General features: G+C 51.8%; 2 protein-coding genes across 2 annotated transcripts; both read right to left on the bottom strand.

The window, feature by feature from the left end:
- Window positions 1-2,049: 2,049 nt before the first annotated feature.
- On the bottom strand, window positions 2,050-2,382 carry SPBR_08760 (uncharacterized protein; the record flags this gene model as incomplete). The annotated part of the gene is made up of 1 exon (XM_040766998.1): window positions 2,050-2,382. The coding sequence occupies one exon, from the start codon at window positions 2,380-2,382 to the stop codon at window positions 2,050-2,052; it is 333 nt and encodes a 110-aa protein (XP_040614801.1).
- Window positions 2,383-3,388: 1,006 nt separating this feature from the next.
- Window positions 3,389-4,785, bottom strand: SPBR_08450 (uncharacterized protein; the record flags this gene model as incomplete). The annotated part of the gene is made up of 3 exons (XM_040766688.1): window positions 3,389-3,478; window positions 3,825-4,507; window positions 4,725-4,785. The coding sequence occupies 3 exons, from the start codon at window positions 4,783-4,785 to the stop codon at window positions 3,389-3,391; spliced, it is 834 nt and encodes a 277-aa protein (XP_040614800.1).
- Window positions 4,786-11,151: the final 6,366 nt, after the last annotated feature.

The raw sequence follows: 11,151 nt of genomic DNA, 5'->3' as shown, positions 1-11,151 counted from the left end.
GTTGACTGTAGGCGTCGAACAGCAGATGGGTGTGCTAAGAGTGGATGGGGAGCAGCGACGCTGGTGAATTGGGACGTTGGCGCAGAGAGTTGGTTGTCGAAGACGCTGCTGCGGTGGCGACGGATAAGCTGCGAATGCGTTCGAAAGCTGCCGGCGGTAGCGGACGCTGTGCGCGGCGGAAACTAGGACGGGCAGGAGGGACGAGTGCAGTCGAAGCTGCAAGAAGAACGACAAAGGTTTCGTCGTAACGGTTTCTGTTTAACGAGGTTGCTTGGTTAGCTATCGAAGCCGACGCCGAGAAAGACGAGAGTGATCAAGGATTGGACCGTGCGCCGAGACAGCCTGCAAGAAGAGAGGAGGGGAAAGCGACCGGGATCGAAGCGGAGGCGGAACCTGCCAGCGAGCACGAAATGAGGACCTGCAGGGCTTCTCTGCAGCTTGCAGCAGGCTGGCAGGGTGAGCTTCTGTCTCACTTTGCTTGCCACGCAACTCCTGACTGGCAGAAGGCATGGCTACTCTCGAAGCTCGTGCCAACGCGCACCAGCTTTTTGCTTTCTCCTTTCTTGTCTTCGAGCACCTTTTCGGTGTTCCAACGCCGTGGCCGTGGCTTTCCTTCTCTCTGTTCACCGCTTTCCTGAATGCTCGGTCCAGCAGCTGCGGAGAAGAAGGGGCGGCTTAATTCGTACTTACTTTTTTGATTTGTTTCAATGGAATGTCGAATTGGTACGGGAGAATGGAAGAATACGAAAGCCAATCTGGTGCGTAAAAGCTTCAATGCAACGGGATGTCTGAGACGGTTTGTTGGTGGTTTAGGAGCGGGAAGATGGTTGTTTGTTGGGGAGAAAAAAAGTGAAGCAAAAATGGCAGATGCGAGTGCGGATGACGAGAATGAAAAGAGGGAAAGAGGACTGAAAACAAAGAGGGAAGCTGCCCATGCGTCACGGAAAGCTATCGAAACAAAGGGAGACGCTTTTTGCTTAGCCTGAGGGGGGCCTCGGGGGGGAAGGCGTCGTAAATTGGGCGAAAAAAGCAGGAGCTTGGGCATATCAAATCAGACGAAAACCGGGGCATTCTGCCTGGTTGCTCTTGCTCTCTTGAAGAAATGGCCATGGAAACGGCGCTAAAAGGAAGCTACACCGAGAACACGCCTGCCCTCTACATTCGTATGGAGTATCCTGGAAATGGGCAATTACGGAATCTGAGCAAAAACAGGAAGTCAGGGCCTGTCTTGGCCCGACCAAAAGCCTACGCTGACGAAAGAGCGACCTGTCAGCCGGTTTAGCGCCGCCGGTGGTGTTCAGGCAGGCCCAAGGCAGTGATTCCAGTGAGAAGACGCAATTGCGATTGGAGATCGTTCTCTCGGCTCGTTTTTGTTTTGCGAGACAATATCTTACAACAAGCTGAACCTGCGATGAAGCCTTGTGACTTCCTGTCCTGCCGCAAAACGCAAGCACCTTATCAAGCCATTTGCGCTCCCCTTTGCTCTCCCTCTCTCCCCTGCTCAATTGCGTCAGGGGCGAGCATCAGGCACGGCGCACAGACTGTCTCTGTCATGAGCTGGTCTCGTGTCGCCCCCAATGCTTTCGGACAGCTAGGCCCCTGCAACAAGCACAGCGCTAAGACGCCCCGATCCAGTAAGCCGACTGGCCCCCTCACATTGGCGGTTGCCAGGCGGGCTAGAGTGCTGCCGGTTTGCTGCACTCTGCCGCGCGCATCAATGCATCGCAGAACAGCCATAAATACCCCTACAAGCAACTATATTAAAAAGAAAAGTAAAAATAGGACGACCAAGTGCAGGCCAGCCACCAACGTCAACATAAATAAATACAACATATATGTGAGATCCCCCCCTTGACCTGCAAGCTCTGAAAAGTCGTTCTGTCCGTAAAAGAGCCTTCCTCCTCATTAGTTGTCCTCGCGAACGGTCAACTAGCCTCCGACTTATTCACTCTTGCCAGCATGTGAAATATACACAAAAAGGCACGGACCAACTCCCAACTGATGATACCTTGCTTGAGCACCCCTCCGAAATAGCTCACCACCACCTTCTTACAGATCGTCAATTGTGGTACAGCCATGCCTGGCAGACGAACTGACGGATGAGGACAGTGTATACGAGGTTGTCCAACTACCCGAGCTGCTGGCGCCATCGATGTGGCGGAGGCTAGAGCTGCTGCTGAGCGGCATATAGTCGCGCGGCAGACCGGAGTCCATGAGCGGTGGCACACTTTCTGAGGCAAACGAGACTCCTTGGCCGGGGGGCGGACTGACAGGATGCTCATACACAAAGTGCGTCGGTATCGGGTCATAGCCGTGTGCAGACGGCGGTAGTGGGCCGAGACCGTTGCTGTTGGTAGAAACAGCAAAACCGCCAGAGGCCATGGAACAGGACACGGGTAGAGGGTGGCCAATGCCTTCTGTGTCGTCGATTGGTATTGTACTCGATCCCGCCATACTGGTGCGAGGCAATGGCATGGGGCCAGCTGTGCTGCTATGGCTGGCAATGTCGTGTGCCAAGCTGCTGCTTGACAGAGACAACCCAATGGCCGAGGACGGATCGCTGTGGTGGTATTGATGATTGAAGCGCGAGAGTTGCTGGTGTTCATCATAACCTGCGTCGGGCACCGTGTGATTGCGATTGTGACGACTATAGATACCGGCATGAGTCTGCAACGACTGGGTATGCATATAGGGGCCGGGGTGCCGAGGTTGTGCGCAGGGGTTGTCTTGGGCTCCGTCCCTCGGTCGCAAGTCGCCAGCAGGAGGTGAAATACTGCTCATCGGGTGGGTTTCAGGTGCCGTTTCTTCGTGAAAGGTCAGTTGGTCGGCGCTGCTGGCTGCAGCGCCGACCAGGACACTGTGAAGGTCCACGCCTTGTGCTTTGCCGACAGTCCTTGTTTTTCTGTCCTGACCACTCTCCCGTCCTTTGGTATCCTTCCCTTTCTTATAGTAGGTGCTGAGATCCTTCGTTCGGACGGTTTGCGGCGAGTTCGACTGCCCGCCGAGTGTTTGACTGTCGCTTGGATGTGGCTTGTCGTCTTGGTTTTTTGGTTTCGTCTTCCCCTCCGATCGAATAGTGCGTTTCCGTCCATCCCCGCTGTGACCCTTGGGATCACCTCTCCCCACGCTGGATGGTCGACGGCGTCTACGTCGGCCTGCGGGGGTCTCGCCCATGTCGGGATCAGTACTACTGTCATGGTTATTATCACTCCTGCTTCCCGGGGTCCCTTTTGACAAAGAAAAATAGGTGGTGCTCCGTACTGCTCCTGTGGCGGCCCAACTCCCGCCCGGGGAATCGCTCGCCTGGGACGAACCTCGACGACCTGATGGTCCGGCCTCTCCGTCGTCGGCGTCTTGCGGCATCTCTTCCCCACTGCTACTGCGCCAGTCAGTACTGTCGTTTGAGCCGCTTCCGTTGGAGGCCATCCTCCATGTATGTCTTTGTCACATCAGGATCAAGCTCGTCGTGAACCACACTCTTCAGGCGCAAAGTATGGAAAGGGGAGGGAGGGCAGGAATGGAACATACTGCTTCTGTTGGTGCCGGTGCAGGAGATCGGTGCGAAAGAAGATTTTGGTACAGCCGGGGTATGTGCACATATGGCGAGGCTCGTCGTGACTGAGCTGGTGGCGGCTATAGAGCATTCTGAATGTTAGTCAACGCGCAGGTTCCTAAGTGTCGCGAAACGGGGTGTTGGGCCATGTAGACTTGCCGCAAATGTTCGGCTCGCGTGAAAGTCTAAACGACTGTTAGTAGAGAGCGGAAACAAATACGGAAATGGTATTTGGGAGACTCACACGGCGAGGTTCACATCTGTCACAGACGTGGACAGGCTTTCCCTTCAGCGCTCGACTCTGACGACGGGTTATGGGTGTATAGCTGGTGTCTCTATGATCGGCGTACCCAACCATGCCGCCGTAGTGCCCAGACATGTCGCCGTGCGCCGACATCGAAGATGAGTCCATGCCGTGCATGGCGCCGTATTGGTGAATAGACGCGGCTTCGTAGGAGCCGTCCATGGCCACACCGGCGTTGTGCATGACGGCAGTATCCTGCATATGTGCGTAACCGGCCCCAGCGTTAGGGTCCATGTAATAGCCGCCGTGGCCACCTCGGTTGCTTCCGTGATGACCATGGTGGCTATGATGTTCGTGATGGCCATGGTGGCTGTGGCCATGATGTGACTGCTGGTAGTATTGACCCTCCGCAGAGGAACCGTACTCGGCGCCAGAGTCCATGGCGAGCTGGGTGGAGGATTGGTCGTAGTCGTAGTCGTCTACGTCGTCAAGGTTGTCGTCTTCGGCAGCTTTGTGCTTGCCCTTGCTGCTGGACTTGCCCTTGGAGGAATGATGATGGACGGTCTTTGAACTGGAACCGGATGGCTTGGATGAGCTGCTACTGCTGCTACCGCCGGGCTTGCTAGACTTTCCTGGTTTGTTGTTGCTTCCTCGGTAGACAAGGGTCGATGTGTTGGCGTGTGCTGATGTCCCTTCTGTGCCATGCGAGTCTGATGAAGATAGGGCAGACGATGGCCCTTTATATTAGTTTTAGTGTCCTCGCAAAGGGAGGCGATGAAGGCAAGGACGAGTCGAAGTGAAGATGTAAAGTTTAAAAATAAACCGAAACCACAAAGGGGCAGAAGAGAAGCGAGGGGGAAGGGGGAGGAAAGGCCAGGACAGAAAAAGGACTGCAGATGTGAAAAGATAGAAACGAGGAGGACAGACTGTGGGTTGGCGGATGATACTCATCCTCGTTATCGCCCAGAATGTATTTGAGTGACGACATGATGAGGGCGGATCGGAGGCCAGAAGAAGAAGATCGGCGAGACAGCTGTGGTTAGACAGTCGGTGACAAAATAGAATATAAATAAAAAAGGAACAACACAGCTCGTTCAACAGTAGGTCGTAGGACAAGAAGATGAGCCGAAGCAAATAAACAAGCTGCGGAAGAAAGGGTATCTCAGGGGACAAAAATAAAACTGGGGGGTGAGAAAAAACGTAACATCCAAAGGGTGCGATGCAGCAGAATAGAATAAAAATTAGGAGGAAGGGATAAAGGTGTGGGATGGTCGGGGGCGGAGGCCAGGAACCGACCGGCACAGAAGAGCTGGCAGCTGCAAGAATGCAAGTCAGAAGTGAGGCTGGGCTAGCATAACACCCCGGAATATATGAAAATAAGTGAATAAGAAGTTAACAAAAACGTACGCGAAAAGTTTCATAAGCGAAAATAGAAATGCGAGGCAAAATCCAAGGTGCCACAAGTAAAAAAAAAAAAAAAAAAAAAAAAAAAAAAAAAAAAAAAAAACAAAGAAGAAACAAGCCTCCCTGAAATACGAGCTGAAACAAATGGATCAAAAAATAGAAGTAGCAAACTGGCTGGAATTGGGTATCAGCAGATGTCTGGATAGCTGTAACAATATTGTAAAAATAGAAAGCCAGTCCGGCAAGTGTCAGGAATCAATAAATGTTGGTCATGTAGAGAAGGGCAAAATAGGCGAAGGGTGAAAGGAGAATAGAAGTGTGAAAGATGCAAGGGAAACAGCGACGGGTCGTGGACAAGTTTCAGCCGACTCGACGAGAAGACAAGAACTTGCAGCCGATCAAGCTGAAATTTGCCTGTTGGTTCTCTGGAGTAAACAGAAAAAGCGTGTAAGAAAAACTGAAACTATCAAAGTTGGTAGCGGATGATTCTTGTTGAACTTTTGAGGTCTTAAACGTTCAGGGATGGCGAGCCAGATGAGCCGAGGAACGGGAGTCTGGCAGAGAATGTCGAGAAAGTCGAGAAAGAAGAGATGAGGAAATGAAAACCGAAACTTGAAGGTCTCTTTTCGAATAAATAAAGACCATCGGGACGAAGAGTGCCTTATGAGGATCCGATATCAAGGGAAGGACAGAAGAGAAGCGAGAAAAGACGCCCGATGCCATGCAGGTTTTCCCTACTTTTTTGACAAAAAACGAATACGATTCGCCCACTTTCTTCCTTTTTTTTCGTCCCCTTCTTCGATGTTTGATTATCCTTACGGATGTCAAAGTATCAACGGGACAGGCTGCACGAGCACGAGTGGAGGGTGTGGGACGATGAGAAATAAACGGGAAGAAGACCACGACATTACGAAGTACGTTCGTAGGGCCTATCCGACGCCAGCGTGTGAGTTGCAACAGGACAGACACTGACATGCGAAAGGACGTTGGCGTGTGTTGGAGTTTGGCGTATGGCGTTGGCGCACCGGAGGCGTGAAGAGGAGAGAGGCATACAAAGGCCCGTAGATCAGGCCGCCCGAGGATGTGAGAGCATGTAGAAGAGCGCAAAGTACGGGCGTGTGGAAGGGAGAGTAAAGGGGGTGTTCAGAGAGTGTGTTGGGGGTGTTTCCCGAGTCAGGGCAGTAAAAGGGACCAGGGAGACATGGGAGGTTGAGAGACGGCTCGAGGATGAGATCGGCGAAGTCAAAGAATAGCTGGTGGAAGAAGCAAAAATAATTATAATAATAATAGTAGTTGTAGTAGTAGAATAATAGAAGAAAATGTTACAAAGGAAGAAAAATGGAGACGGGGAATCGGAGAGCCGAGAAGAGGCTGCATGAAACGCACGACGCGTGAGCAAGAAAGTACATACCGACATGCAGCTTGTGGAAGGAGCCACACTGTCAAGACAAAGCCAGAAGGAAAGAGGTATGTCGTACATCGTAGAAGGCGGAAGGAGGGAAGGGGGACTTAACTGACAAACGGCCAAAAAAAGAGGCCAAGCGCCAAACTAGGAAGGGACGACCTTCAGGAGAGCAACTGCGGCGGCCCCCAACAGCGACGGCAGCACTGGATGCACCGCGTGGCAAGAGGCACCTATCGAAGGGAAGCCAGGGCAGCCTGCCCGTTATGGCTACCATGCGTAGAGCTCAACTACGGGGGTTGCGATGATGGTTGTATGTTGTAATTACTTGGTCTTCACCCTGGAATTTTCTGTGCCTTCCACCGTCCATGCCATGCTCGTTCTTTCCTTCCCAGCCGCAATATTGCGCTGTTGGTCTTGCTCTGCCGTGGCCATCGTGCCTTCCACTTCTTCACGTCCAAGGCCCCCAATCGCGGTTCCTTCCCTTTGCTACCAACAGATCGTTACTAAACGTAGTATGCCAGGGGAAGTGCGACCTTGAATTCAATACACCTTGGGCGGTAGTCCTTACGAAGACCACTTGCCCCTCCTGTATCCTCTCTCGCTCCTGCCCCCAAGTGCGAGCAGCCGTATGCATTGGCATGCCTTCAGCTTTAGTTTCTTTCTTTCTTTCTTTTTTTCTTGCATTTCTCTGTTCAACGACATGTTTGACTCGAAAAGGCAGTCCTGATTATTTTCTCGAAATTTGTTCTGCATTTGTCTCCCACTCTCCCCTCGCACAAACCACGCCAGATGGCCCCCTGCACAGCAGCTACAACGGTCTCCAGTTACATTGGCACCCTGGTAGCAAATGTCTTTGTGTAAACGCCGGAGCCGAACACTTTTGACGGAGCGGTTTTGGGGCCACCAGGACGAAAGACAGTGGGGAGCCCAAGACAAAAAAAGGCAGATGGGAAGGCAGCCAGGGTGGATGGTGGAGACCACAGCCGAGAAGAGACAAGCAGGGATCCATTTAGAGAAGCAATCTGCGCAACCGGGAGTAGACGCTCGTGCTGAGATGGTGAGGAGGGAGGGAAGACGCGACTGGGAGGTGCAGTGGTCCTACGGAGGACCAACAGACCGTATCAACGTAGTGTCCCTGACGAGAGGACATATCGGGTTAGGGGACACGGGCGGCGGAGGAAGAGGATACGGAGACAGTGAATAAAATAACAAAAGCGAGAAGAAACATCCACCAGTCACGGTGAAGTAGAATGAAGAAAGGGGGGACGACATGGACAAAAGCGAGGCGAGGCAGTTTGACGGAGGTGAGAACCAACAGCTCGAGGTAGAGAGGGTAGTGTAGGCTAGCCATGTTAGCGTGAGAGCCTGTAGGGATGGGGCGTCTAATCACGTATGACAGAATAAATAATAATGGAATAATAAATGAAAAAAAAAACCGCCTGAAAATGCGGCAAAAATGAGCAAAAAAAAAAAAAAAAAAAAAAAAACACAATTAAGGAGAGGCTGCACAAAACCTGACGGCTGCTGAGACACTACGCTAATTGGGAGATCATCGAGATGGCCCGAGAGACACGGAAGAGGGGCCCGTTCTGGCGGCCATGTGTGTGAGTGGGCGTGGCGTAGTAGTTGGGCTGGGAAAAAGGCTTGAAATGTAATACTCCGTCCATGTATTACGTCGTAGGAGGCAGGAGAGCCTGGGGGTGGGGGGTGTTGAACGTTGACAGTGTCTTGGGTGTATGATGTCTGAAGTGTCAGTATTTAGAGACTAGGGGAAAGCACATGGGACGATGATGGCTGACAGGGGGGAGAAAATAAAATAGCAACAAAAAAAAAAAGGCAGAGATGGCACGCACAGGCCTCAGCCAAATTGTTACCCCAGAAGCTGAACAGTGCAGCCACCCGCTATCGGAAAAATGCCGAGTAAGATACAATGGGATGTCACGGACATCAACACAAAAACAACTCAAAAATAGTACACAGCCTGTGGTGTGGACAGAAACGAAGAAAGACAACAGCACCCCCCTTGATTCCTTGCTGATAGTTTGGAGTTTGACAAAAAGGATACGGAGTACGCCGGCATTGTTGCGTCGTCGTGTTTTGATCTCCATTTTTTAATGGTTCATGGCTTCTGCTTCGTCCGCCATTTCCCGCCTAACTTGCCTTGCAGAAAATAGGCGCCGTAGTCTGATGGGGGGTTGCCGCACGGGTTGATATTTTGGCCGGGCGATCCCCTTGGACAAAAGGTCAAAAACGGACGGGACAAGAAAGGGGAGGAAGGGCGGGGCAGTGGAAAGAAAATAAGACGAGTAAAAGGATACTGGAAACGACGGGCTTTCTCAGAAGATGCAAAAGATCTGACCGGCCCTAGGTGCGAGGGCTGGATCCACGGCCGGGCGAATGCCTCTTTTGTACACTGCAGGCCGGCGCCAGCGATGGAAAGGACAGAGCTTGTTAGTCTGTATGGAGTTCACATAGAACATGGCAGAAACGAACCAGAGTGAACTTGTGGTCCACGTTTGGTCTCGAACATGTTTGTGGCCCCATTTTTTATCTTTGCTTCCCCCTTGGCTGCTCTTGTCTGTCGTTGACGAGACTTTGTGCAATTTGCTTTGACGGGTAGCCCGCTAAAGGGCGCAAAGATACATGTAAATTGTCTCGTCACTGCCGCCCCTGTCCTTGTTTAGCCTCACAAGTGTGGCACGAGTGTGGATAGAGCTGAATGCCAACCTACTTCTGAAAGACCAGAGAGGACGACACAAAAAGGTAGTGCTCCGAATGGGGAGGGGAGGGGGCCGTCTCCATCCTCAGTACACCGTTGGGGCCAACATCATGCACTGCGTAATGCGAACCACAGACAGATCCTTTGGGGGCAGAAACGGAAAGGTGCAGTTTGGAGAGGAAGTGGCTGTCGCTAGCCGATGGTCTCAACGCCAGACGCAGAAGATGAAGGAGCGAGGCAGCAGGAAAGAAGAACGAGAGAGCAAAAGAAGACCAAACATGGCACGGCCAGAAAAAATGGTTGGGGAAGGAGGGATATCTCGTAAAGGTAAACGAGGACAGAGCGATGAGTGGATCATGGCCCAGAACAAGACCAACGAGATGCAGCAAAGATTCGAATATACGAAGAGGAAAAAGGGACAAAAATTCCACAAAAGCACAGAGCTGCGAGCATCGACCGATCTTCAGGCAGTTATTTCCGTGCCCGTTGGTTTTTGTGCTAGTGACGATGCACGGAAGGACTAGTCTGTTTCCGCGGCGCGGGGGCTGCAGAGTGGAAGCATGTGCCTTCGTATCTGGTCGTTTCTATCTTCTCGGGAGCCCTTCTGCTGTGTGTTTCTGATTGTGTTATTGCCCACTATAGAGGGAGTACCTTCAATCTAGTCCGCGCGTGTAAAGAGGGCTTGGGTGGAAGGTGTCCAGGGGGCGTGGGCGTCCCTAGATAAGAGGTGATGGGACCATGCCAGCGAGGAAACACGAAACCGTTTACTGGTTTGTCTAAATATCTGTTGCCCTTTCTTAACGTCATGTCTAGTAGTACGTGACTGTTTGGTCGGTTTATTTGTGCTTCAGAAGCATGGCAAGGGCGACCATCGAGCATGCGCCTTACAGAACCTCTAAAGGAACAACTATGGAGTGCATACGCTCGAGTCGCAGGGACTGTTGTGCATGTGGTGTGCGAGAGAAAGTATGTGCGAGAGAGTATCTCATCGCTGGCATGCCGTTGGCTGGTATGCCATTGCGTACTTTGTTTGCAGCTTCCGCAACGTTGTGGCACAACTAACCGACCCAACTCCGCAGGCAGGCGGAAGGTGACGGGAGAGGTAGAAATGAAGAAAAATGGAGACGAGGAAAATAAAAGTAAGAGGGGGAAAAAATGGTAAACGTTAGGGGTGCAAGTAGAACAAAGATCTGAGCTTACAGGGTAGCAGATGGAGCACATCTGACAAGCTGCATCTGATATGCAGGCTGTATGTTGTGACACCATCCCATTCATCGAGGACAGCGCACCAGACTGCATGGAGCGAAAGGTCAAACAGAAGAGGGGCAGTCGATGTATGCACATGCAGTGCAAGCCTCCTTTGCCTGCCCCCCACCTCGTTCTCACGTACGCCTACTTCCCCGTCGTTTCCTTCTGTCACTTCTGTCACTTGTCTCACTTGTCTCACTTTTTTATTTGTTTACTGATTAATTTTGTGATTTTGTTTTGTCTCTACTTTTCTTTTGAGTTCAACCGTTAACCAAGGCCAGATATCTGAACCCCGTTCTTCAGTGCGCAAAGGAAGACAGACGGGATCGAACGTGTTGTGTACAGAATAATAGGCTGGTCATTTCCTAGCTGCATGCAGCGTGTCTTTTCAGTGGATGAGTCGGGCAAACTTTCTGGACGCTGCATTATCAGTGGACAATGGTCGACAGACAGTGGTCCCCACCTGCGCGGCTATTTGCAGCACCATCTGTCAACAGGGTCCTGCTAACCCCGGGCCTTCCCTTCGGCCGCTGTTTTGATCATTGATAGAAGGCACGACCAGAAAGTTACCAATGTGG

This window comes from Sporothrix brasiliensis, assembly GCF_000820605.1.
Source record: "Sporothrix brasiliensis 5110 chromosome Unknown Cont22, whole genome shotgun sequence".
In the NCBI taxonomy this organism is placed as follows: domain Eukaryota; kingdom Fungi; phylum Ascomycota; class Sordariomycetes; order Ophiostomatales; family Ophiostomataceae; genus Sporothrix; species Sporothrix brasiliensis.
Note: the sequence above shows the minus strand (reverse complement) of the source record. Positions and strands in the feature narration are given on the sequence as shown.